At 41.2% G+C, this 27,874-nt stretch overlaps 1 protein-coding gene across 6 annotated transcripts in view; it reads left to right on the plus strand.

Annotated features, from left to right (window-relative positions):
* Window positions 1-27,874, plus strand: part of FGF13 (fibroblast growth factor 13) — a 389,098-nt gene that overhangs the window by 276,897 nt on the left and 84,327 nt on the right. For 5 of the 6 annotated variants that reach the window (XM_056538615.1, XM_056538620.1, XM_056538616.1 and 2 more), the window contains one exon: window positions 22,434-22,544. In XM_056538615.1, the coding sequence (XP_056394590.1) occupies window positions 22,434-22,544 (111 nt within the window). Of the gene's footprint in view, window positions 1-20,307; window positions 21,389-22,433; window positions 22,545-27,874 lie in introns of those variants that run through there. The other variant, XM_056538618.1, reaches the window with a different exon arrangement.

Genomic DNA, 27,874 nt, shown 5'->3' on the forward strand with positions numbered 1-27,874 from the left:
TGAGAAGAGCTTAAGGGAAAATGAATTTGTGATGCCCTTCAGCCTATCGCCATACCCTGTCTCCATACATGTGTAGGAGCAGTAGAGCTAGCAGAGCCGCTGAAAGGAATCGGAACTGGCGAAATTTAAGTTGCAAATATATGTTAGGGGAATTGTTCACAATGAAATCAATGCAATCGGTGGGTAATTCGTAATGTTTATCTTTCTTCATAGTATCGTAAAAAATGGATATCTGGTAGATTATGGGGAATTTTAGAATTTTAGACTTTTTTATTTTGTTACGTTTACGCTGTTTACCGTACGGGGTAATTAGCAATATATTTTAATAGTTCAGACTTTTACGCATGCGGTGATACCAAATATGTTTATTAATTATTATTTTTACGCTTTTTGGGGGAGGGAAATGGGAAAAACTGACGTTTTACATTTTTATTGGGGGAGGGGATTTTTCAAATTTTTTTACTTTTTTATTTTACTTTTTTTTAAACTTTTTTTTATTTACTTTAATAGTCCCCATAGGGACAATCATTTGATTGCCAATACTGTTCAGTGCTATGCATAGAGCATAGCACTGATGATTGTTATCGGTCATCTTCTGCTCTGGTCTGCTCGATCTCAGACCAGAGCAGAAGACCCCGGGAGACAGCCGGAGCCAGGTGAGGGGACCTCCGGCCGCCATGCTGGATGATCGGATCCCTGCGATCCTATCATCCATTCAAAGTACCGCACTGCCGCAGATGCCATGATCTGTATTGATAATGGAATCTGAGGGGTTAATGGCGGACATCCGCGTGATCGCGGATGTCTGCCATTACCAGCGGGTCCTTGGCTGCTGATAGCAGCCGTGACCTGCCGCGCATGACGCGAGCACTGGTCCGGTGCTCACGGTCATGGCGGCGCATAAATGTACGTCATGATGCGTTAAGTGCCATGGCACCATGATTTACATTTAGGTCCATTGTCGTTAAGGGGTTAATAAGATATATTTCTATTGCACTCATATTGGTAGATGCTACGTCCGTATGTATCTTCACCAGATATTGAAGTGCTGCTGAAAATGAACATATTCTATGGACCTGTATAATGGCTATGCATGAGCTAACTATTCTCAGAAATGTTATCCATAGATTACTCATAGCCTCATAAAAGTATCTAATAGAAAGGAACTTGTGTATTAGACTAGTAGTTCATCTCTAGCAATAAGATATGTTCACATGATGCAGATCTTCTGTGGATCAGTTGCAGACAAAAGTGCAGTTTAGTATATCTTGAGGCCTTCATTTTTGATCTGCTCGGTTGGATGTCTATGCAATTTTATATTCTCTTTTATGAAACAGTCTCTATTAGTTCTTGAGCAGTGTTTCTACATCGCAGGCAATATAAGCCTCTGATATCACCAAAAGAATCTAGACAGGAGTCAACATCCATCTAGAAACGGTCAAAATTTTCAACAGGGTTGAATTAAAAAGGTACTCTTTTTTTTTTTTTTTTTTATCAACTGGTGCCAGAAAGTTAAACATATTTGTAAATGACTTCTATTAATAAATCATAATCCTTCCAGTACTTATTAGCTGCTGAATACTACAGAGGAAATTCTTTTCTTTTTGGAACACAGAGCTCTCTGCTGACATCAGGAGCACAGTGCTCTCTGCTGACATCTCTGTCCATTTTAGGAACTGTCCAGACTAGCATATGTTTGCTATGGAGATTTTCTTTTACTCTGGACAGTTCTTAAAATGGACAGAGATGTCAGCAGAGAGCACTGTGCTCGTAATTCAGCAGAGAGCTCTGTGTTTCAAAAAGCAAAGAATTTCCTCTGTAGTATTCAGCAGCTAATAAGTACTGGAAGGATTAATAGAAGTACTGGAAGGATTAATAGAAGTAATTTACAAATCTGTTTAACTTTCTGGCACCAGTTGACTTAAAAAAAAAAAGTTTTCCACCGGAGTACCCCTTTAAAGGCCCTTCGCCGGAACTGTGCACTGTGCAGTGGTCTCCAATGTGCCCAATGTGTCCTTCTTGTTATTCCACAAAAGCTTAGACGTATTCTGTATCCTCAACTGTGAAATGTACAGTAATTTTATCCAATTTATCTATATAAAGTATATAGGGTGTATAGAGTGAGTCCTACTCTTCACTCATTTTAAAGGAGTAGTACAGTGAAACATAAGTGATCCCCTATCCAAAGGAAAAGGGATAAGTTATGGATCGCAGAGGGTGGGGTGGGGGGGGAGTGCGGCAACTGATGGGACCCCCGCGATCTCCTGAATAGAACCCTGCAGTCTGCTGGAAGCTGTCGTTCGTACCCCAGCAGGAAGCCATGACTGATACACGCCCTCCGCGTATCTCTACGTGCGGGGCCACGTTCAGGAGATTGCATTCTATTACATATATAAAGTAGTTATCCACCATAAGGTGATTTTAGTATGTACCTGCCAGACAGTAATGGACATGCTTAGGAAGGATCTGCACTTGTCTTGGGGCTAAATGGCTATGTTGTGAGATTACCATAAAACTGTGGCTAGCTTTTTGTGAACTGGTATTTCCTGTTTGAGTTTTCTTCTTTTTGCCAACAAATCTGAGAATTCCCTTTTCCTCCCTCCCACACATCAGCCACCCCACCCATTGAAACATAAATGAGCTGCATCCATTCAAAAGACCTGTGGTTTTCAATCAGGGTGCCTACAGCTGTTGCATTAGTTTCAGATTGATCTCTCTCCCACCAAGCGATCACTCCACCCACTGAAGCAGACAGGCTCCCTGTCATCAGCTGACTAGTGAGTCAGGTCTCGGCCACATTGCAAGCTGGGAAAAATCTGAGACAACAGTCATTTTGTATGCTGGTAAAAACAAATATTGGGTTTAAAATCACATAAGAATTGGGAGAAAACCGTCACACACAGGTACAGACACTATATTGTGTACTACACTAACTTTACAGCCCCTGTAGCATAGTCAAATAAAAAAAATAAAAAATCCTGCAATACCCTTTTAAGGTCTCTCAATCTCATAGGAAAACTTAGAAACTGTCTATGATTCAAGTCATGTTGCAATTTGAATGATGTGCATCCCAATGTCAATGGGAACCCTTAGCATAAATTACACAGTTATTCTTACAGCATTGCTGATCATCTGATGTGTGCTTTTCTACATGGCACAAAAACTAACACAGCCTATCCAAAAAAGAAAAAGTGCACTTCTCCCATGTCTGTGCTCTACTGTAATCCAGCATTTATATAACCTCTTATCCTGTATGACCCACTTTTACTGAATCTTGTTTTTATCCTATTACTGCTCTGAGGATGTGAAGAAGAGAAGTGTGGGAGTCACTTTGCTCTTCTGGCTGTAAACATCCTCATTGTTATGTGGCAGCAGAAGTAGAACAGAAATACAGGAGAAAACCCATTAGGATTTCCGCATATAATAATGTTTTTACGGAAAGGCATGCTATTAGCTGGAGCTTCACATAAGACATGGAATCACATGGAAGACATGGAAGACATGGAATCATTGTGATGAATAGTAGCTCTGCTAAGCTTTAGTTACTGAGTCAGATTTCAGGTTCTGTACATGTTAAGGGGGTACTCCGCCTAAGATGTCTGATGGGGGGGGGGGGGTGTTCCCAGTGGACCCCCGCAATCTCCCTGCTGCACCTGGCATTCCTTTAGAGCATCGGGTGCAGCGCCGGGGGCTTGTGCATCACTGCCGCCCCGCTCTTGACATCATGGTCACGCCCCCTCAATGCAAGTCTATGGGAGGGGGCGTGATGGCCGTCACGCCCCCTTCCATAGACTTGCATTGAGGGGGCATGGCCATGACGTCATGAGCTGGGCGTGACTGTGACATCACGAGCCTCCGTCCTGCATCACCAGTCATCCAGCTTCGGATATCTGTGGTGCTGCAGCCCAGATTGCAGGGGTCCCCATTGGCCGGACCCCCACGATCAGACATCTTATCCCACATCCTTTGGATAGGGGATAAGATGCCTAGGGGCGGAGTCCCCTTTAAGCATTGGTTTCACCAGTTTCACATGAAGGAACATGGCGTTTCTCATTTGGAGTGTAAGGTGATAGATTGCTCAAGTCTGCATTGATGCGAAGAGTTCTTACTGTCTTTGTCAGCTCTCGAGCAGATAATGAATTACGTTATCAAGAGCCTGACTTCTGCTCTCAGTCCACCATAAACACCCACACAAAACAACACAGAACAGATCACTCCGGGGACTGCAGAATCCATCTCCAGCTGTGCGTATCTGCTTAATCCCTTTCTCTGTAGAGATGAACCAACTAGGCTCCAGAGATCAAAGTTATGGTCAAAGCATCAATTGACTACTTAGTGGTAATGGTAGCCTTGTCTCAGTGTCATGGAATCAGCGGCTCTTTTATTACCCAACAGACACAGTAATTTAAAATGCATCTTATTATTAAATTGATTTTACCAAGTAACTAGCTCTCACCCTACAGTAGCAAAGTCCTGACCTTCAGGATGGACCAAGGTATATTTCTTTCTTAAATGAATGCACTGTAATTTATTGTCTTGGAGTCCAAATATCATATCTAGTTAGATAAGATGAACAGAGGAAACACCCTCCTCAACAACCTTCTTCAAATTCTAGGTTGTCAGTCTATTGCTGACATATCCTTATCTGGACACAATTCATTTATATGATGAAAAATACTTTGTAACAAAAGCAAATATACAATAGCTCAGCATTGTACGCAGTTAAAGGGGTACTACCGTGCTGACAACTTATCCCCTATCTAAAGGATAGGAGATAAGTTGCCTGATCATGCGGGGTCCTGCCGCTGGGGACCCCCTCGATCTCGCACGCAGCACCCCACTCTCACCAGGCCCCGGACCGAACATCCGCTCCGGGTCTGATGACGGGGCCGGTGATCGTGACATCACAGCTCCACCCCCGTGTGACGTCACGCTCCGCCCCTCAATGCAAGTCTATGGCAGGGGGTGAGACAGCTGTCACATGGGGGCGGAGCCGTGATGTCACGATACTCCGGCCCCATGATTGGCATCAGACCCGGAGAGATGTTCGCTCCGGGGCCTGATGAGAGCGGGGTGCTGCATGCGAGATCGCGGGGGTCCCCAGCGGCGGGACCCCGTGCGATCAGGCAACTTATTCCCTATCCTAAAGATAGGGGATAAGTTACCAGCATGGTAGTACCCTCTTAAACACAGGTTTCTCCAGGATTCCAAAAACAGAGCTGATTTTTTTTAAAAAACAGCACCACACCTGTCCACAGGTTGTGTCTTGTATAGCAGCTCAGTACCATTGAAGTAAATGGAACCAAGTTGCAATACCACAGACAATCTGAGGTCAGGTGTGGTGCTGTTTTTGAAAGAAGTTGGCCCTCATTTACTATTGCAAACCCGACATGTTTTGTTGGGTTGTGTGCTAGATTCTGGCGCATTGTGCCAGAAATTCTGTCTGCGCCAGGATTTGCGCCAGAATTGAGAAAACCCTGACTAACTCTCCATTTTACTGAGAAAACCCAAAAAAGGGGTGTGGATGATGGGGAAAGGGTTCGTGGTCACATAAATGGGGCATGTTCCTGACATTAAGCTGAGGAAAACCAGACAGATCATAGCATGTGTAAAAAAAAGCAAAATTTAGGGAAAAGTGCAAAATGTAGGGAAACCTTGGTAAATACCGTGGAAAAAAAAATTATAGGGGATTAAAACCCACAAAGAAACCTACACAACACTCTTAGTAAATCAGGGCCATTATCTCTGTTTTTTTATTCCTGGATAACATATGCACAGATCTTACATTTTATACCTTTATTTTAGATGTATTATTTGTCATAATCCGTTGCACAGTAAGGGTAAGCACTGCTCTTGTCTATACAGCCAAATATATATTGGTAGTCACTACAATTTTGGGGGACGTAGCGCTGGATTATAGGGAGGACATGAAGTTGCATTTACCAAGGTGGATTTCATTTTTTCATCTGTATTATAGACTCTATCTCATCCTTATTCTCAGTCTAATGACCCCAACTAATAGCATCCAGTTTAGGTTATTAGACCTGTGGCCGGGTCACGTATTGTGTTCCTAATATAATTGCAAAAATGCATCCGTATTACTCTTGTCTGGGACTGGTCTAAAACATACTGTAGTATTGGAACTATCATTACTCAGAGCTTTAACGTTCTATCTTACTGCACTGCCGAGTAAAAAATACAGGGTTGATCATTCATGTTCCGCCATACAGCACTGCTCATGTAACGATCATAGGAAAATGCCTGATCCTTGCTGTTCCAAACGTTCATGTGTATAGCGAGGTTGGGAGAGATAACTGCCGATCAAATTAACATTTTGTGTTATTTTTCAGCACAAAATGGTCCTAATTTTAACAAATGATTTTATTTTGTCTTTAGCAAGAGATTGGGCTGTCATTTGGACAACAACATATTTGGAAATGTTTTTGTACCATTATTATATTTCAGACAGACAATAGCTTCACTTTTTGTAGGAGCTTTAGTTCCACAGGAGATGGACAGTGTATCCATATTTTACATTATGCAACATTTACTGATCTGCAATGTACTGACAATCAGGATATAATAGTTAAAGTAGTTATCCACCATAGGGTGATTATAGTACATACCTGCCAGACAGTAATGGACATGCTTAGGAAGGACCTGTGCTTGTCTTGGGGCTAAATGGCTATGTTGTGAGATTACCATAATGCTGTAGCTAACTTTTTGTGAACTGGCTATTTCTTGTTGGAAATCGTTCCCTACAAATTCCATGATTCCTTGTTTCTCCCTCCCACACATCAGCCACCCCACCCATTAAAAACACACCTGTGATCCTCTCCATGCAATAGACAAGTGTTTTCTCACCATGGTGCCTCCAGCTGTTGCAAAACTACAATTCCACCCATTGAAGCAAAGACAGGCTCCCTCTGAACACCTGACTAGTGATGTAATGTCTCGGGCTGCACTGCAACCTGGGAAAACCTGATACCTGAATAATTTTGTATGCTGTTAAAAATAAACATTGGGGCAAAAATCACAGAATTGCGGGACCACCATGAAACCGAGGTACAGACACTATACTGTATTATGAACTACACTAACTTTACAGCCCCTGTGGCATAATAAAAAAAAAAAAAAAAACAGAATACTCCTTTGAGAATATTGATAAATATTGATTTGTTTGCAATGTGCACAATATTTAATTCTCCAGGAAAGTTTATAAAACATAGCTATAATATTTATTATAACATTTATGTTGTGTATAAATAACATACATTCAATTATCATTCAGCAACATGCTAGATAACATACAATATGTTAGGTCAAATGAAGCTGAGAACACATGTTAGTATCATTACTGATATGATGGTTATAATTTTTTTTGTGTTTTTTAGTGTTTAAATTTCAGAACTAGTGCTCATACCATGTGAGTCGTGTTCTGCTTCAGGCATTTCTATTACAGCATGCAGTATGCAGAGCATGAGGAAAGCTCATGGGAGCTGCACTGAGCATACACAGGAAAATATATAAAAATGGAACATGGGCTTTAGCTGGCAAGAATCACATCAATAAGAGTGCACTTGTTGTCAAAATACAGATGGAACTCAACTTAGCTTGTCACATGTGCTGGCATAGAAAAGGGAAAATACCCAGAGTCTCACCGTCCCCTGGAGATGATTTAGACAAATGAAGGTCCTACTGCACCAACAACTGACTTAGGGTCTATTCACACAGCAGAATTTCCGCATTCGGATACCGCCTCAAATTAAAGCCAATAGACTTCTATAGGATTACACACTCCCATTCAGACTTCTGAATCTCTGCATGCGGATTCTGCATGGATTCCGCACCAATTCCGCACAAGCCAGGAACCACCCAAATGAATGCGGAAGCGGAATTGGTGCGGATGTAGGGATATTCTGCCGTGCGATTACAGCCTTAGTCAGTGGCCCTCATTAACTATTGCAAACCCGACATGTTTTTTCAGGTTGTGCGCCAGATTCTGCGCCAGAATTTGCACCAGAATTGAGAAAAACGCGACTAAATCTCCATGTTACTGAGAAAACCTGAAAAGGGGGCATGGTCATCAGGAAAAGGGGGCTTGGTCACAGAGTGTTCCTGACATTTTCACAAAAACCCAACATATTTACTAAGGTTTCCACAGAAAATGTAGTGGATTTCAGCTGAGGAAAACCCAGATCAGAGCTAGGGATGAGCGAACTGAATCTGACGAATCCAAATGTGTTACAAATTTCAGGAAAGATTCTCTTTCCAACTAATCTGAATATCGCCGGGATTCGATTGCACAAATCACTTCATTAAACTCCATTTAGTGCGGTCCAGGCTCCAGGGCATCTAAAATGGCGGCTGAACATGTGAGGACATGGGGCAAGGAAGTCTGGGAAGGCGGCAAGGTGGGTAGGCAGAATGACCCTGAATCGCATGCAGCATGCAGCCTATCAGCAGCCAGACACCCCTGTGATGTCACAGCCCTACATAATCGGCAGCCATCTTGCGTCCAGTCACAAGGGAGAGATAGAGAATTTTGTGCATTGCACAGAAAAATAGCTTAACAACAGTGATTCACCACAAGCCCAAATCACTGCATAAAAGCACTGACAGAGAGAGAAAGTACACTTTTAGGTGTAATACACAGTGACTCCACTGCTTCAGTGGGGTGTACAGCAACTATAAAGCTTAAAGGACAATATGCAGAGCACTAAAAGCTAATAATACTTTACTGGGCTCTACTACACAGCGATTCTATACTGCTGCAGTTGGGTGTACAACAACTGTAAAGATAACAGGGGATAGTTAGGGTGAGCACGAAAAGCCATAGTCACCTGATTACAGTGCCTAATACAGGTTGCATAGCGGAGCTTATTGTCCTCTCACAAGTGTAACCTGTGCGTACATAGGTGGTGTAAGTTTTTTTTCTTCCTGAAAAACTAATTTTGGCCTAGTTACTGTGAAAGTCCGTCCAAAGCTACACCCTTGTTTCTGTTGCCTTATAGAGTTTTAAGTGGAATGTATTGTCCACCTCTCATAAGTATAAACTGTACATTATATATTTTCCTGTTAAATTAATTTTGGCCCAGTTACTGTGAAAGTCCAAACAAAGCTACACACTTATTTCTGTAATCTAATACAGTTTTAAGGGTAGTGGAGCGTATTGTTCTCCTCTCATAAGTGTAACATATATGCACTCAGCTGGTGTATAACTATGTCAGCCAGAGAAGTGCCAGGACATGCATAGAGGAGTGGCAGAGGCCAAAATTAGTCAGACAGAGGTCGCAGCAGACTAGGGGAAATTGGCAGCAGAAGTCGCAGCGAGAGGCCTGAGATACCGGTATCAGCTAGAGGTCGTGACTCAACTAGCAACCCATCTGCCGTCATCGATTGGTTAACACGGTCATCTACTTCATCACAAGTGACATCCGACACAACCATCAACAGTCGGTGGGTTCCTCAGATGCATCCCTCAGTTGGCATGGCCCGGAAGCAGTCCCTGTCCTCCCATTGCCTCTGTCCTATGCTGTTCCATCCACAACAGAAGTATTGTATGCTTTGGGTTCAGTTCACTATTTAGTGAGGACGATCTACTAGAGGACACTCAGCAGATACTGCCCAGCCAACAAGTGGAAGAGACATTGTCCGCTTCCTCCGGGCAAGTAGTGATGAGGAGAATGGCGTGGGAGGTGTTGTTGCGAGTGTTCAGGCTCCTGAAGCAGACACTGTTGAGGAGCCTGAGAAGGACATCAGTGATGTGCAGACACAACTCGATGATGATGAAGCTGATCACACTTAGGAGCTAGGTGCAGAAGGGGCTTCATCATCATCAGGAGAAGAGGGTTGCAGGTTGCCTGTGAGGCAGCAGATGAGCCAGCAGAGTGGTAGCATAGTTTGCAGTCAGCATGGTTGCAGAAGTTGAAAGTCTGGAGCCAAACGTGCCTGTGGTAGACCACCTGCTTTGTGGCAGCCTACATTCCCGGGAGGTAGTAGAACAGGGATTCCTGGAGTCATCGGCAGTAGCAGTCAGTGCAGAATGTTGTGGGGAAAATCAGCTACTCAGCGGTGTGGCAGTTTTTCATCAAGCATCCGGAGGATGTTAACCTGGCCACATGCAAGATGTGTCGACACAAGGTAAAGCGTGCCCAGGGTCGCAATGTTGGCACCACTGCCCTACGTCAACACATGCAGTGTCACCATAAAGCGGCCTATGAGAACCGTGGCTCCGATGCGGTGGTCCAGCCTGCTGCATCAACCAGTGGCACGCCGCTCCATGTTTCAGCCAAGGCTCCACCACCTCAGCCAAAGACAGCTGTCTGTCATACCCATCTTCTGTCGCTCCAGCTGCTTCTGCTCCTCTTACTTCGCAACAGTCATTCCGCCAGCAATCCATCAGCAAAGCCATGTCCAAGAGACAACAGTATGTGCCCATTCATCGAACGTCGCAGAAGCTGAATGTGCTCCTGTCCAAGTTATCAGTGCTGCAGTCCCTGCCTTTTCAAGTGGTGGATAGTGTTGCTCACGAATATTTGCAATGCGAATTTTATTCGCGAATATCGTATATTCGTGAATTTGCGAATATTCGCCAATATAGCACTATATATTCGTAATTACGAATATTGTTTTTTTGTTTTTTTTTCACAGTACACATCACAGTGATCACCGCTCTCTGCTTCCAGCTTGTGTGGTGTAAAGAAGGCTCTAATACTACTGTGTTAGACTGGCGTGCGAATTTTCGCATATGCAAAAATTAGCATATGCAAATCTCTGCATATTCGAATTTTCGCATATGCGAATTTTTCCATATGCAAAATTATGCTGCGAATATTACGAATATGCAAATTTAGCGAATATATGACGAATATTCGTCCATATATTCACGAAATATCGCGAATTCGAATATGGCCTATGCCTCTCAATACTAATATAAACATACTACAAGGTGATATGATAGATTTGTGCCTTACCCATATTAATTTGTAAACTTGTCCACTATGGGATATTTGCATTTTGTACAGTAAAGCATGTTGCGTTCTGGAAATAAAGTGCTCAATCATGTAGAATCAATACTGTCCAATGTGAAAGTGCTGCCATAACAGGGAATTAAAATGGCCACTCTATGAGTAAAAAACGCTTTGCTGAAATCGTATTAACCAGTTAAGTAATTGAAATAATTTGCCTTTTGAAATGTCATGAAAATGCAGAGTTAGATCTTGTAGCAAAGGAAACCTCTAGAGACAAGATATGAATGTAATTAAATTTAGTGGAGAATCAAAATCTTACAGGTGTATTTTGCTAAATAAAATCAGCAGTATCTCTAAAAAAAACTGTGAAAAAACTCTGTTATTTCATGTACCCCAAGTTACGTATTCACAGAACTTCTGAAAACGCAGTAAGGCAACTATAACCCAGCAGGTATAATGGGATCTGTGACAGTGATAGCATCCTTACTGTTTTGGCAGCATGCAACCCATACAATTATTGGTGAATAAAATTGGTCCTGTTTAAAGTATGCTGAACAACTTCTCAGTAGTGGCATCAGATAAAGACCTATAACTGGCATAATAAGCAGTCGCATAATGTGTACAATATGCCCACAATGAGCCAACCGAGTGCATCTGCATCTCTTTGCAATTGTATGTTGGGCAGAAAATCTGTCATACAAAATGTGGTCTGGATAAGAGAGGGTGATCTTCTCAAAGAAGAGGTTTCACTGTGCTATTATCAAGTGCATCTGCTGAATTCTGGACATAGGGCATTAAAGCACTGCTTTTAGGTGATCAAAAAAACTTACGTGCAATCAGTCATTAAAAGCTACTTTTTGGGAACATTTTCATATACAAAATGTTAGGGCACTATTTTACAGGCTACACAGGGCAAATCTGGCTCCCAATGTGGTGCCCTTCATTTCACGTAAATGTATAAGCCCAAAGTATTATCATGTTCTCTTTTCCTATATACAAGTTGCATCTTTCACACTGCTGTTAGGACAAGGCAGGGGAATAGCAGGAGAAAAAATACTGCTTGTGCCTTTCTTTTTCTCCCACTACAAAATAACGGCACCCGAAGGACCCCATTATAGTAAATGGGATCCATTGGGACCCGTTTTTGCTCATTGTGCCCCGTTCCGATGATGGCCTTCAAAGGCTGAAAAAAAAAAAGAGCCTGATGGCTGTTTGAAGCCGGGGCATAACGTCAGTGTGAAAGTAGCCTTAGAGAACACATAAAAATAGCTTTGAAAAGTGATCTTGTAGAGCATGTGTCCTTCCTTAGGAAAATGGCTTCTCTTTAGAACATAATGTGGACTGAAAAGCCATCACATGATATCTGGTATGGATGCAGGGGTGTTCTTCTCAAAAAGGTACCAAGAACATGTTGTACCAAGTACACGTTCGCCCTGATTTACTATTGTGAACCCAACCGACTTTTGTTGAATAGTATGGCACATTTTTGCGCAATGCACCACAAATTCTAACTGTGCCTGAATTTGTGACACACTGCCCTAAAACAAACCTATAAACTCGAAAAAGAAAGGAAAAGGTGGTATAGACACCCAAAAAATCGGTGTGTTCTCACAACCTGACCGATTTGAATGAATTCACACAGTCTTCTTCACGTGTCCGTTAAATTAATGCACTACAAGACTGAAGGAATTTCATGTTGTCTGAACTATGGGTGGCATAGCACAGAGACTCGTTCTCTTATTACAATAACTATGAATTTCTCCAAAACACTCTAGTGTTTGAGACAAATCACAGTATTAATATTGGCTAGAAATGGTCATTTGAGTCACTGGGGAGGTCCCAGAAAACTTCTCCCTGCTCTACTAGGAAGGAAATGCTATAATGTCCTGGAGTATTTCATACTGTAATGAGAGATGGTGCCCAAAATAGTGTTGTAGCGTAAAAAAAAAAATGCTTATGTAGTAAGTAGAGATAGTAGTTGAACTGCTCACATCAGGAGCTTCAAAATCACATTTGCCTTTTTTTAAATCACCAAACGCCCCCACCTGGTGTTTAAATGTATAAAAAATATTTAGCAAAACATAAGAAGAAAGGACTTCTCTGTACTGCAGAAGTATTGGATCAAATATTTATTGAAACAAAAGAAGTGAGGAGGCACTCGGGTTTCCGCAAACACTTTTATTAAAGAGTGGTCATACAACGCCTGGCCAACGAGCCGTTGGCCAGGCGTTGTATGACCGGTCTTCAATGAAAATGTTTGCGGAAGACCCAAGTGCCTACTCACTTCTTGCATTTGAATATTGGATCTATGTTTTGGATGAGCACTGGGAGCACGTCCGCATCGAAGGGTACGTGAGTAGTGACAGCAGTGACCACAGAAGTCAGTCCATGAATAGCAGTGCTGACATGAACTGTCTTTTCTTATTTTAAGATCAAATTTTTATTGTCATCAAAAAATGTTCACCTGACAAAAGTGCGTTTCATGATTTCATTTCATGAGATTATTAAAGGGGTACTCCGGTGAAAACCTTTTTTCTTTTAAATCAACTGGTGGTAGAAAGTTAAACATATTTGTAAATTACTTCTATTAAAAAATCTTAATCCTTCCTGTACTTATTAGCTGCTGAATACTACAGAGGAAATTCTTTTCTTTTTGGAATGCTCTCTGATGACATCACGAGCACAGTTCTCTCTGCTGACGTTATTATAATAATAATAACGCTTTATTTATTGTTGTCCTTAGTGGGATTTGAACCCAAGTCCCCAGCACTGCACCACTGAGCCACCATGCTTCCCTTAGCATACATCTGATATGCATGGTTGCTAAAATGGACAGAGATGTCAGCAGAGAGCACTGTGCTTGTGATGTCATCAGTGTTCCAAAAAGAAAGAAATTTCCTCTGTAGCATTCAGCAGCTAATAAGTACTGGAAGGATTAAGATTTTTTAATAGAAGTAATTTACAAATATGTTTAACTTTCTGCCACCAGTTGATTTAAAAGAAAAAAGGTTTTCACCGGAGTAGCCCTTTAAAGCTGAATTCACATGTGATTAAAATGTCAGACATACATTTCAAAACCGCTATTTATCCCACAAAAAGTAAGCCCTCACACAGCTCCATTGGTAAAAAGAAAAAAAAATTTAAAAAAAAGTTACAGCTCTCAGAATACAGTTGTTAGGGGCAACGCTCCGGCCATCCATCCTGGCCGTAAGCGCTCCCTCTCCTCTGTTCTTGCCAGTCCCAGGACTCGCGGTGGGTGACGCGCCCGCACGCGTGTACCAGGCGTTGCTGGTGGCAGCGCTCCAGCCGTTCCATCTGGCCGTGAGAACTCCCCATCTTGTGCGGCTACGGGACTCGCTATGTGGAAAGCGCCCGCATCCGAGTCCTGAGCATCCTCTCACCTCCTTGCTCCTCTGCTCCCTGCGTCCACCAGCGCGCGCGCCCACGCATCCTAGCTCATGCCGGCTGTGTAAAATTTAAAGGGCCAGCGCACCATTAATTGGTGCTTGTGTAGTTTGACCCTATACAACCCCGCACTTCCTTTAACCCTTACCAGATCTTTGTGCTTAGTGCCCTAGAGAAAGCATTCCTGTGATTGTGCCTTAATTGTGCTTCTGAAATCCAGCTTGTGACCTGACTTTTCTCCTTTCCCACCTGTCTACTGACAGTGACCTTGTGCCTGTGACCTGACCTTGCTCCTTTGCCGCCTGCCTCCTGACCTTGTGCCTGTGACCCGACTACGCTTCTTTGCTGCCTGCCTCCTGACCTGTGCTATGTCTGACTTCGCTTCATTCTCTGTGCCAAGTTATATCTGGGCAACCTGTGTGGAAGGATCGTGCCAGGGGTAGCGACCTGGGTGCCGCCTGCCACAGCAAGTCCATCCCGCTTTGCAGCGGGCTCACTCCTCACCATATCATTCCTCCTGAGGGCCTTATTACTGCAGCTCCAGCTTCTCTTTTTCAAGTTCCACCTGGCAAGACATTCATGCTTACTCGCCTCAGATGTCGTGTCCTCCGTTGGGGACACTCCTCGTTGTTGGCTGGTCACTCTGGGATCAAGAAATCTTTTCAATTAATCTCTGGACACTATTGGTGGCCTCATCTCAAACAAAATGTCACAGATTTTGTCAGTTCTTGAATCACCTGTGCTCGAAACAAGACTCCTTGGACTGCTGGACTCTTATAGCACTTGCCTATTCCAGATGCCCTTTGGACTCATATAGCTATGGATTTCATCACTGATCTTCCTGCTTCCAGTAACAATACCGTCATCTGGGTGGTCGTTGATCGGTTTTCCAAGATGGCACATTTTATTCCTTTGCCCAGACTTCCATCAGCTCCTTCAGTTGGTCAAACATTTTCTCCAACAAATTTTTCGTCTTCATGGTCTTCCTTCCCACATTGTCTCGAATCGTGGGGTGATTTGTCTCCAAATTCTGGCGTGCCCTTTGTTCTCGTTTAAAAATGAATCTGGACTTTTCTTCCGCCTACCACCCTCAATCCAATGGGCAATTGGAGAGTGTTAATCAGGTTCTGGAGGGCTACTTGCAAAATTTTGTTTCCGCCCAGCAGGACAATTGGGTTGATCTTCTGCCTTGGGATGAATTTTTCCATGAAGACTTCTACCTTTTTTTTCATCTACGTTCTTCATCCTTGTCCACCTCTTCCTCTACCTGATTCCTCTGGAGTGCCGGCTGTGGATACCCTAATCAGAGATTTTGTGTCCATTTGGCAGGAGACTCGACACTCGTTACTATCCGCTTCCTCCCAAATGAAGTCTCAAGCGGACAAGAGAAGAAGATCTCCTCCATCTTTTTCTCCTGGTGACAAGGCCTGGCTCTCCTCCAAGTATATACGCTTTTAAATTCCTAGTTACAAGTTGGGTCCTCGTTACCTGGGTCCATTTGTGATTCTTCAAAAAATCCACCCCATCTCTTACAAGTTATGTCTGGCCTCCGCATTCCAAATTCCTTCCATGTCTCTCTTCTTAAGCCCTTGGTCATTAATCGTTTCTCTCAAAATGTTGTTGCTCCCACTCCTGTCTCTGGCTCTTCAGACATTTTTGAGGTTAAGGAGATCCTTGCTACAAAAACTATTAGAGGAAAACATTATTTTCTTGTTGACTGGAAGGGGTTTGGTCCAGAAGAGAGGTCTTGGGAACCAGAGGAGAGAAAGGGGAGACCCAAGGAGGGGTACTATCAGGGGCAGTGCTCTGGCCATCCATCCTGGCCATGAGCACTCCTTTTCCTCTGCCGTTCCGTCCGACCATGAGCACCCCCCATCTTGTGCCCCCGGCAGCTCTGGGACTCGCTATGCGGGACGCGCCAGCATCTGATTCCAGAGCGTCCTCTCACTACTCTGCTTGCTGTGTCCTGTAAAATTTAAAGGGCCAGCACACCATTAATTGGTGCTTGTGTAGTTTGACCCTATATAACCCCGTACTTCCTTTAACCCTTACCAGATCTTTGTGCTTAGTCCCCTAGAGAAAGTGTCCTTGTGATTGTGCCTTAATTGTGTTTCTGACCTCAAGCTTGTGACCTGACTTTGCTCCTTTGCCACCAGCATCCTGACCTTTCGCCTGGGACCTGACCTTGCTCCTTTGCCGCCGGCCTCCTGACCTTGTGACTGTGACCCGACTATGCTTCTTTGCTGCCTGCCTCCTGACTTCACTTCATTCTTTGTGTCAAGTTACATCTGGGCAACCTGTGTGGACGGATCATGCCAGGGGTAGTGACCTGGATGCCGCCTGCCGCAGCAAGTCCAACCCGATTTGCGGCGGGCTCTGGTGAATACCAGCGGCACCTTAGACTCCGCTCCCTGGTGTGATTCAGCCATTGTCCTACCGTTTACGGTAATACTTTTACAATGGTGACTGGGATAAACCATAAAAAAACATATTTAAATTAGGTATCACCATAATCTTATTGACAAACTAAAAAATAACGTAATTTATACTGCATGAAAAATGACAATGGCAGAACCGATTTTTTTTTTATTTGTACCACCTCAGAAAATATGGAATAAAAAGCGATGAGAGTGTCACATGTACCTCAAAATGGTACCCATGAAAACAGCAATTTGTCTCACAAAAATATTTTGGAACCCAAAGGCCCCTGCATCATAATACGTTGTTTACAAAATATCCTAAATAAAAGGAAGATCCAAAATCGACACGATGCTCCATCATGTCTGAGGCCTGTGTGTGAGTCATGTTGTGCACAAGGGCCACATATGGGATGTTTCTAAATATGTCAGAATTAGGGGAATAAATATTGAGTTGTATTTCCCTTTCAACACCCACTGTGTTGCAGAAAAAAAATAGAGCAAAATGGCATATTTGTAAAAAAATTAATAAAAATAAATAAAATTTTTGAATTCCACTTCCACTTTGCTTAATTTTTTGTGAAACACCTGAAGGGTTACTAAACTTCCCAAATGTCCTTTTGATTACATTGAGGGGTACAGTTTTTTTTATAATGGGGTGATTTAGAGAGGCTTCTTACATGCAGGCCCCTCAAATCCCCTTCAGAGCTGAACTGGTCCCTAAAAAGATCTGATTTTGAATTTTTTTTCTATAATTTTGAAAATTGTTGCCAAACTTCTAAGCCCCATAATGTCCCAAAAAAGTAAAACAATTTTTAACAAATGATGCCAACATAAAGTAGACATATTGTAAATGTGAAATAATAACTGATTTATGTTGTATGACTATCTTTCTTAAAAGTAGAGAATCTGGAATTCTAAAAAATGCAATTTTTAATTATTTCAGAAATTTTGGAGATTTTCACACAAAACTGCTGAATTTATTGACCAAAATTTTTCACTAACATTCAGTACAATTTGTCAGGAAAAAAAAAACAATCTCAGAATCACTTTGATAAGTTAAAGTGTCCCGTAGTTATAACAACATGAAGTGGGACATTGGTAATTAAGACCAAAATTGGACTGGTCCTAAAGAGGTTAAAGCTTAGAATTTTTTTTTTAAGAGCAAAAGGGGTGTTATGAGGGAATATAATCTGGGTTATTTAGAAAATATGGTTTGATGACTGGTTCTATTTAAAATAGACCAGTCACATAGAAAATATGATTGAATCTGCAGGCATCATGTTAGGCTGATTTCACACTATAAAAATACTTCCTTTATAAACGCCAGTCATAAAAATCTTGAAAATCGTCTGTTAAACGGCCGTTAGAAAATCCCATTATAGACTATGGGATTTTTGTAATAACCGTTTTAACCTGTTATCGCCCGTTATTAATAATGGGCGATAACGGGTTAAAACGGCTATTAGAAAAATCGCACAGCCGTTTAACGGACGATTTTCAAGATTTTTATGACAGGTGTTTATAACGGAAGTATTTTTATAGTGTGAAAGCAGCCTTATAGAACAGGAGGAGCTGAGCATACTGAAAGTTTCAAGATAACTGTCATGTGGGCGGTCATAATTAAAGGGGTTTTTCCAAATCTATCTATCATCTGAAATAAACACTGATTTTGTATCCCTCCCATCCTCTTAGTTTATAGGCATAGCTAATTGTTTACTCTGTGCCCCCCATCCTGGTCCAGTGCTGCTACATATCGCATGCCTATTGGTTGACAATTCACCCTTCCTGGTGACATTATCTTTGGTTCCAGTCCAAGGGCTAGGGGTGCTAATGTCATAGTTAACTTGCCAAGCCTCTCCACTACACTGCCCACCCTGCATTGAAGACCTTAAACATGCTCAATGCCTTGATTATCATCAGTTGCAGTAGTGAAGTAGGTTTGAGCATGCGTGGAGCAGTCACCTTGTGGTCACATTGCTCATGCTCTTGATTCTGGTTGAGCTCCAAGGGAGACTGTGACGATGTCGCCAGAAGCTCCAAAATCCTATCAGGACAGATGACATGACCCATGCTGTAATCTTAGGAAATAGGAAGAAACAAAGTGACTGGGGGAGACTTATCACTGTGTGTTTAGCTACACTTGTTTTTAAAATTAACTTGCCAGGCTCAAGTTATGTATGCGTGTGCCTAATTTACCAAAAGTCATGTGGAGTATGATAAATTTGGCCCAAGTCCACGTGTGTGATTTTTGGTTCTGTGAAGTTGCTGTTGGCAGATTTTGGGATTCCAATATGGGATTGCAAAATTTGGAGCCCTCTACAAGCCCACTGCTTTTTTTTTTCTGCACACCAAAAGACTACAAAATGCTTAATAACCCCCCCCCCCCCATGTGTATTTCAAAGTTGATACAATATGCAGGAAATTAAATATAACATTTATAAATTTGTTTTAATGATTAACAACTAAATCTATGCAAACTGTCTGTCAATGGGACTGCCCACTTGACTACTAAACCTAGAATGAGCAGAAACGTAAATGAATAAATAAGAAGTTATCCTGGAATTTTTCCCACTATACGGTATATGCTCAATAACTTGTTGCTTTACCAATAGACTGAATTTCAATAAGACAAGTTCCCTTTACATGTAATGGCCGTTATTAATAATGGGCGATAACGGATTAAAACGGCTATTACAAAAATCCCATAGACTATAATGGGATTTTTTTGAAAGCAGCAAAGTGAAATGGTTTTTCCATGCAGAGATGTTCAGGCTTTACTGCAATATTTCTACAATTTCGATCTTAGGCCAATTTCACATGGCCAAAAATGAGTGGAGATTCTTCCCAGAAACAAAAGGGGACAATTGACACATAGATTTGTCATAGTTGACAATGCATTTCCGAGCGGAACCCCATTGGAATCAATGTGACTGCTGCAGCAGAATGTCCATGCAGAATATTCCTTAGTGTTATTCTTTGTGTTACCACAGTGTTAAATAGTTGAACTTTTAGCTGCAATGGTTAAACAGTTTGTCATCCTATACCACAGGTTTCCAACCAGGGTGCCTCCAGCAGCTGCAAGACTACAACTCCCAGCATGCCCGAACAGCCGAAGGCTGTTCGGGCATGCTGGGAGTTGTAGATTTGTGCCACAGCTTGAGGCACCCTGGTTGGAAAATACTGTCCTGAATACTGTACTGTAATGCAGAATTATGCATCTTGCTAGTATTTCATAACGTGAGCAATGCATATAGATATCTGGAATCACTCTTCCAGGCAGAAAGAATATCACTGGGAAAAAAAATGCCTTCGGAGACAGTGTTAACAATCCCTTTTGAGGAAGAACTAGGCAGGAAAATTACTCCGACCAATCAGAATCCAGTCCCCAGCAGCCAATCCCATGATCGTTGCAAAGACCAATAATGGATCGTTTTCTGTCCCAAGTCCAGTTACTCACTTAGCATTTTTAATCTGTCCTGGCAATGAAAGAGTCAACGGCCAATTAATTCAGATTACCTTTCTCTCTCCGGGAGGTGGCTCCTCAGAGCAGGTTCCCTTCCCCAACACATAGCTCATCCTGACCTGCCATCCCCAACCACTCTCTACAGATAGAAAAGCCCTGCAATAGAAGAAACGCATCCAGGACTGTAGTCAACAAACGGAACAACTGAGCTGTAAATGCTTTTGTTGTGCTTAGTAAAAGTAACCAGATGTTTGTGGATGACACACAATAGGATGTTGGTCAGAGCTATTCTGTATTTCATTGAAAAAAGGAGTGGAACAACCCATCTGCATCTCCCTCGCTCTCTCTCTCACACACACACAGTTACAAGTAGCTTCAGTGCTTGAAGACTGAAGCTGCAGCTGCTGCTGCATTCTACACAGCTTTCTCGGAATACAGAAAAGACTCATTTTTATCTCGAATGCAATAAGATTGACCCAAGAAGGAGAAGATGCATCAGCTACAAGCAAGAGACGTGAGCTGTGTCTATGATTCCAGCGTGGAAGTGGAAAGAACAGACCATTGTCTCTTCGAGGTCAAGCCCATACTGCAACGCCGGTCAATATTTTTGTTTTAAAACTCTTTATTAGAGAAAGAACAAAGAGGACAATCTGAAACTGAGGTGGATGGTGGCAAGACATTGGAGGGCTTGAAAAGTTGTGAATATTCATAAGGAAGAGAAGTGAGTTTTAGGTTAGATTTCCACCACTGGAACCTAATGATGTGACAATATCCATTCATCAGAAGAAACGCCAAGACTGACCGAAGAAAAATCAATGGTGCGAATGTCAACTTTCTTAGCCTCCAGAAGAAATTGCCTCAGTTTCTGATCATTGCGGCATCAACAGAATATCGCCGAGGAAAATACTGATTATTTTGTTGTTGTTGTTAAACAATAGCCATGGCTGCGGCTATTGCCAGCTCTCTGATTAGGCAGAAGAGACAAGCCCGAGAGAGGGAAAAATCCAACGCATGTAAATGTGTCAGCAGCCCCAGCAAAGGCAAAGGGAACTGTGAAAAAAACAAACTCAACGTCTTCTCTCGGGTCAAACTATTCAGCTCCAAAAAGAGGAGAAGACGACGACCAGGTTTGCCACCTTCTTATGGTCTCACATCAACCTTCATTCATCAGTCATGCTTCATGGAATATTGGATGTGTGTCGCCGTAGTAATGCCGATTCAGTACATCACCTGTATGATATCAATGGGGTGCACCATTATAGTGTAGAAAGACCTATAGGCAGAGTAGATTGTGATAATTTAATGTACAGGGCACAGCATCTTGCTTCTGATTGGAGGCTGTTGCGATATTCTAGAAAGCGACAGACTATTTCAGTGGACTGTTACTTATTGTAATCTAAATATTTATCGCTTCAATTCGGGGGTTATCAATTGTATCACTATTTTTACATTTTAGGCATCCCATCAGTTTTAATTGTTTACTATATCGTTCACCTATAAGAAATTTACCAATCTGCATTCAGGTGATGTTAATATTGACATATGCTAATACCTCCACCTCCCTAGGCGCAGTCCTTGTACTCTACAAGTGGATGAAATTACACAAATTTGCCCCTACGATTCTTTCCATGAGGGGATCCATCAGGCCATCCCTCCTACTGTAAACATATTATTTAGCCTTTGCAGTTTCCATTCCAGCAGCTTCTTGTTACGCAGAAAAGGGAATTCCCTTTGCTGCCCATAGATCACAGTGAGGAAATTCTGTTTTATGTTTTTTTTTCTTCTCCTTTATCTCCTTATACATAAATCGCAAACTACAGATATAGCAGAAACGGGTTTATTACTTGCCATAATCCATTGTGATATGTAAATGAATTACATGTCTTTATTTATTTTACTTGGCAATGCATTCATGAATAGTAGATTGATGAATGGCAAACTCAGCACTGCTTTTACGGTAGCATGCGGGTGCGTATATGTGTATACTACGAGAAAACAAAATGTATCACTTTTATTTGTAAATAGTTTATCATTTATTTGTAAATAGTTTTCTTATGCTTTCAATGCATTTAGTTGTGCAGACGGTGAATTTATCCTGTGCTCTACACATGGCTTGTATTACGACGAAGACGTTGTTCTAATCTTCGCCTTGTATGATCTGTTTTCTTACAGAGCCTCAACTCAAAGGAATAGTCACGAAACTCTATAGCAGGCAAGGCTACCACTTGCAGCTCCAAGCAGATGGCACAATTGATGGAACAAAGGAGGAGGAGAGCAGTTACAGTAAGTAGCTCTTAACCCTTGTCTTCATACCTGACTATATCTGTGTGCTGTATTCTGGTGGGTTACCCAGAGAAGAGACTCTCATATGAGCTGAGCCACATTTGTGATGCTCTTATTGAGCTGGGTAGTTGAGGTTGTTGTCATCAAGGAGAGAATCATAGGTTATATCCATGGAGATCTGGAGATGTCCTCTAGATTGAATCGTGTTTCATCAAAGCACATATAATCACCCACACACCCTGCCAATAATAGATTGGTTCCCGCTTCCCTTCTACCCAGTTACTACATTAACCCCTTTTGCCTCCCAAGAGCGCATGCAGCCCCCCCCCCCCCCAACTAACACTTCCAAGCAATCGACATCCAATGGGGGGGGGGGGGCTGTTTAATAGGGCTGGTTCACTTAAAGTAATCATCTTCAGCGCCTCCGAGAAGTTTATTACGTCCAGGACTGAGACGCAGGAGCTTTTTATCACTTTAGTCTTCTGGAAAGTTCCATTGTCTAAGTCAGGGTGATAAGTGTTATTTTTAGACTCATAAAAGCAGATATGGAGTGCAGATGGCCCCAAATTGCTGGAGTGTGAATCCATTTGGAATGATGGCGGCTGAAAAAAAAAAAGCATCTGGAATTTTTTTTATGATAATGTAAAGCTATACAAACTTTTTTTTTTTTTTTTAAATCTTATATATACAGTAACTGTAATCAGCTTATTAATGGGCCATTGTTTTATTATCAATTATTATATATTTTTTTTTACTAGTCCCTTTATCGGTGAACAGGAGCTGGGAGACACTGTTTGTTCTAAGCCAGTGTTTCCCAACCAGGGTGCCTCCAGCTGTTGCAAAACTACAACTCCCAGCATGCCCGGACAGCCAACGGCGGTCCGGGCATGCTGGGAGTTGTAGTTTTGCAACAGCTGGAGGCACCCTGGTTGGGAAACACCACTCTAATGATGGGTTAAAATTTCCACACTTTGCCTAGGAAAAGCCGTTAATGGCTTTATGAGCCTCATTAGACGCTTGCCTTAACTATTTCCTTTCTATACCAAGGGCACATTCACACATTCAGGTTTATAATTGCCATGATTGAATATTGAAAAGAGAAGAAGTCTCCGTCTTTCCTATATACATCTTCCCAATTAAGATCCACTCTTGGCTCTGCATTCAATAACTACAATTAAAATGCTGAATGTGAGAACATAGCCTAAAGGGACAAAGGGGTTGTGTGATAGGAAACAACAGGGCTGTATAATTATCTTCATGTATTAATTTAACTATGACAAATAGGTAGATACAATAGTGTTCACCGCATTTACTTAGTAACAGCTCCAATAGAAAATATATCACAATGTTGTGTGTGGGGTGGATTAATTTTATTTTATATTGTGCCTGTTCGGCTATACTTTATATGCCCCAAAATATTATGCGTGATTTACAGTCTAGACTTGCTTCATACAGTTTATATGCATATAACTCAACGTAACAGGTATCTACAACTCAACTTACGTCAACAAGAGACTTAAGCCTGCTCCACTAGATACATACATGACCGCCATTATGGACTTAGACATGAATACATTAGTAAAATCCATAGACTCCTGACGGGTGTCAATACCCCAATTAATAAAGGGACTGGGAGACCTTTAAGTTGCTACCAATCCTATCTTCGAATTATCAGGTTCATCCAGCCATTCACCAGCTTTGTAATTTTCTCCGAAATTGCTTTAGCTTCCCTGTTAACCTCCGTTAAATGAGTTTAACCCAAGTAATTGTGCCGCATGGAACATCATTAGCAGATAAAGTTCAAGTTTGCCTGTAAAATGTTCGGCAAACTTTTAAAAAATTTACCTTGTCTGAACCGAGGGTGTACTTAGATCATGGTTCCCCAGCCCATGATAGGAGTTGTAGTTTTGCAGTCGATGGAGAGCCAGAGGTTGGAGAACACTGATTATACAGACACATGTACAAATAACATACAAATCGGTATTCACATTGTACTGTATGGACAAGCAAATGAGTGTATCATGAGTATCTGCACTACCCCACATTTATTAGGGTATAGACATTGACCCACATTTATTAGGGTATAGACATTGACCCACATTTATTAGGGTATAGACATTGACCAACATTTATTAGGATATAGACAGTGGCCCACAATTATTAGAGTATAGACATTGACCCACATTTATTAGGGTATAGACATTGACCCACATTTATTAGGGTAAAGACATTGGCCCACATTTATTAGGGTATAGACATTGACCAACATTTATTAGGGTATAGATATTGACCCACATTTATTAGGGTATAGACATTGACTCATATTTATTAGAGTATAGACATTGACCCACATTTATTAGGGTATAGACATTGACCCACATTTATTAGGGTATAGACATTGACCCACATTTATTAGGGTATAGACATTGACCCACATTTATTAGGGTATAGACATTGACCCACATTTATTAAGGTATAGACATTGACCAACATTTATTAAGGTATAGACATTGACCCACATTTATTAGGGTACATACATTGACCCACATTTATTAGGGTATAGACATTGACTCACATTTATTAGGGTATAGACATTGACCCACATTTATTATGGTATAGACATTGACCCACATTTATTAGGGTATAAATATTGACCCACATTTATAAGGGTATAGACATTGACTCAGATTTATTAGGGTACAGACATTGACCTACACTTATTAGGGTACAGACATTGACTCAAATTTATTAGGGTATAGACATTGACCCACATTTATTAGGGTATAGACATTGGTCCATATTCATTAGGGTAAAGGCAATGGCCCACATTTATTAGTGTATAGACATTGTCCCACATTTATTAGTTTATAGACATTGATCCATATTATTAGTATACAAACATTGGAACAATATCACAGCCCCTTCAGGACCCTAATATCAGATAAAGCTAAAACGTATACATTTTATTGATATACATTAAAATGAATTATTGAGACTGCGGGCGTGTGGATGAACTGTTAACCTCCGTTAAATGAGTTTAACCCAAGTAATTGTGCCGCATGGAACATCATAAGCAGATAAAGTTCAAGTTTGCCTGTAAAATGTTTGGCAAACTTTTAAATAATTTAAGTTGTCTGAACTGAGGGTGTACTTAGAACATGGTTCCCCAGCCCATGATAGGAGTTGTAGTTTTGCAGTCACTGGAGAGACAGTGGTTGGAGAACACTGATTATACAAACGTGTACAAATAACATACAAATCGGTATTCCCATTGTGTTTTATGGACAAGCAAATGAGTGTATCATGAGTATCTGCACTACCCCACATTTATTAGGGTATAGACATTCACTCACATTTATTAGGGTATAAATATTGACCCACATTTATCAGGGCATAGACATTGACTCATATTTATTAGAGTATAGACATTGACCCACATTTATTAGGCTATAGACATTGACCCGCATTTATTAGGGTATAGACATTGACCCACATTTATTAGGGTATAGACATTGACTCATATTAATTAGGGTATAGACATTGACCCACATTTATTAGGGTACAGACATTGACCCACATTTATTAGGGTACAGACATTGACTCACATTTATTAGGGTATAGACATTGACCCACATTTATTAGGGTACAAACATTGACTCACATTTATTAGGGTACATACATTGACCTACATTTATTAGGGTATAGACATTGACTCACATTTATTAGGGTATAGACATTGACTCACATTTATTAGGGTATAGACATTGACCCACATTTATTAGGGTATAGACATTGACTCACATTTATTAGGGTATAGAAATTGACCCACATTAATAAGGGTATAGACATTGACTCACATTTATTAGGGTGCAGACATTGACCCACATTTATTAGGGTATAGACATTGACCCACATTTATCAGGGTATAGACATTGATCCACATTTATTAGGGTATAAATATTGACCCACATTTATAAGGGTATAGACATTGACTCAGATTTATTAGGGTACAGACATTGACCCACATTTATTAGGGTATAGACATTGACCCACATTTATTAGGGTATAGACATTGGTTCATATTCATTAGGGTAAAGGCAATGACCCACATTTATTAGTGTATAGACATTGTCCCACATTTATTAGTTTATAGACATTGATCCATGTTATTAGTATATAAACATTGGAACAATATCACAGCCCCTTCAGGACCCTAGTATCAGATAAAGCTAAAACTTATACATTTTATTGATATACATTAAAATGAATCATTGAGACTGCGGGCGTGTGGATCAGCATACCTACCGGGGCACACGCCTGACGTATCCTTGATGTGTTATCCATATTCAGGCCTCTTCTTGTGACATCAGTCCATATCAATAGGACTTAACCCTAAACGGGAAAAAATTGTACTGTCCTTTTTAATTCATTCACTTAATATTGCACAATAGGTGGTATGGTTTAACCCCTTAAGGACCAGGCCATTTTACACCTTAAGGACCACTTTAAACATTAATAACTGTGGGATGCTTTTACTTATCATTCTGATTCTGAGATTGTTTTTTCGTGACATATTCTACTTTAACATAGTGGTAAATTTTCGTGGTACCTTGCATCCTTTCTTGGTGAAAAATCCCCAAATTTGATGAAAAAATGAAAATTCTGCATTTTTCTAACTTTGAAGCACTCTGCTTGTAAGGAAAATGGATATTCAAAATTAAAAAAATTTTGGTTCACATATATGATATGTCTACTTTATGTTTGCATCATAAAATTGATGAGTTTTTACTTTTGGAAGACACCAGAGGGCTTCAAAGTTCAGCAGCAATTTTCTAATTTTTCACAAAATTTTCAAACTCACTATTTTTCAGTGACCAGTTCAGTTTTGAAGTGGATTTGAAGGGTCTTCATCTTAGAAATGCCCCACACATGACCCCATTATAAAAACTGCACACCCCAAAGTATTCAAAATGACATTCAGTCAGTGTTTTAACCCTTTAGGTGTTTCACAGGAATAGCAGCAATGTGAAGGAGTAAATTCAAAATCTTCATTTTTTACACTCGCATGTTCTTGTAGACCCAATTTTAGAATTTTTACAAGGGCTAAAAAGGAGAAAATTTTTACTTGTATTTGAAACCCAATTTCTCTCGAGTAAGCACATACCTCATAAGTCTATGTAAAGTGTTCGGCGGGCGCAGTATAGGGCTCAGAAGGGAAGGTGCGACAAATGGTTTTTGGGGGGCATGTCACCTTTAGGAAGCCCCTATGGTGCCAGAACAGCAAATAAAACCACATGACATACCATTTTGGAAACTCGACCCCTTGGGGA

This window comes from Hyla sarda, chromosome 9 (assembly GCF_029499605.1).
Source record: "Hyla sarda isolate aHylSar1 chromosome 9, aHylSar1.hap1, whole genome shotgun sequence".
NCBI lineage: Eukaryota > Metazoa > Chordata > Amphibia > Anura > Hylidae > Hyla > Hyla sarda.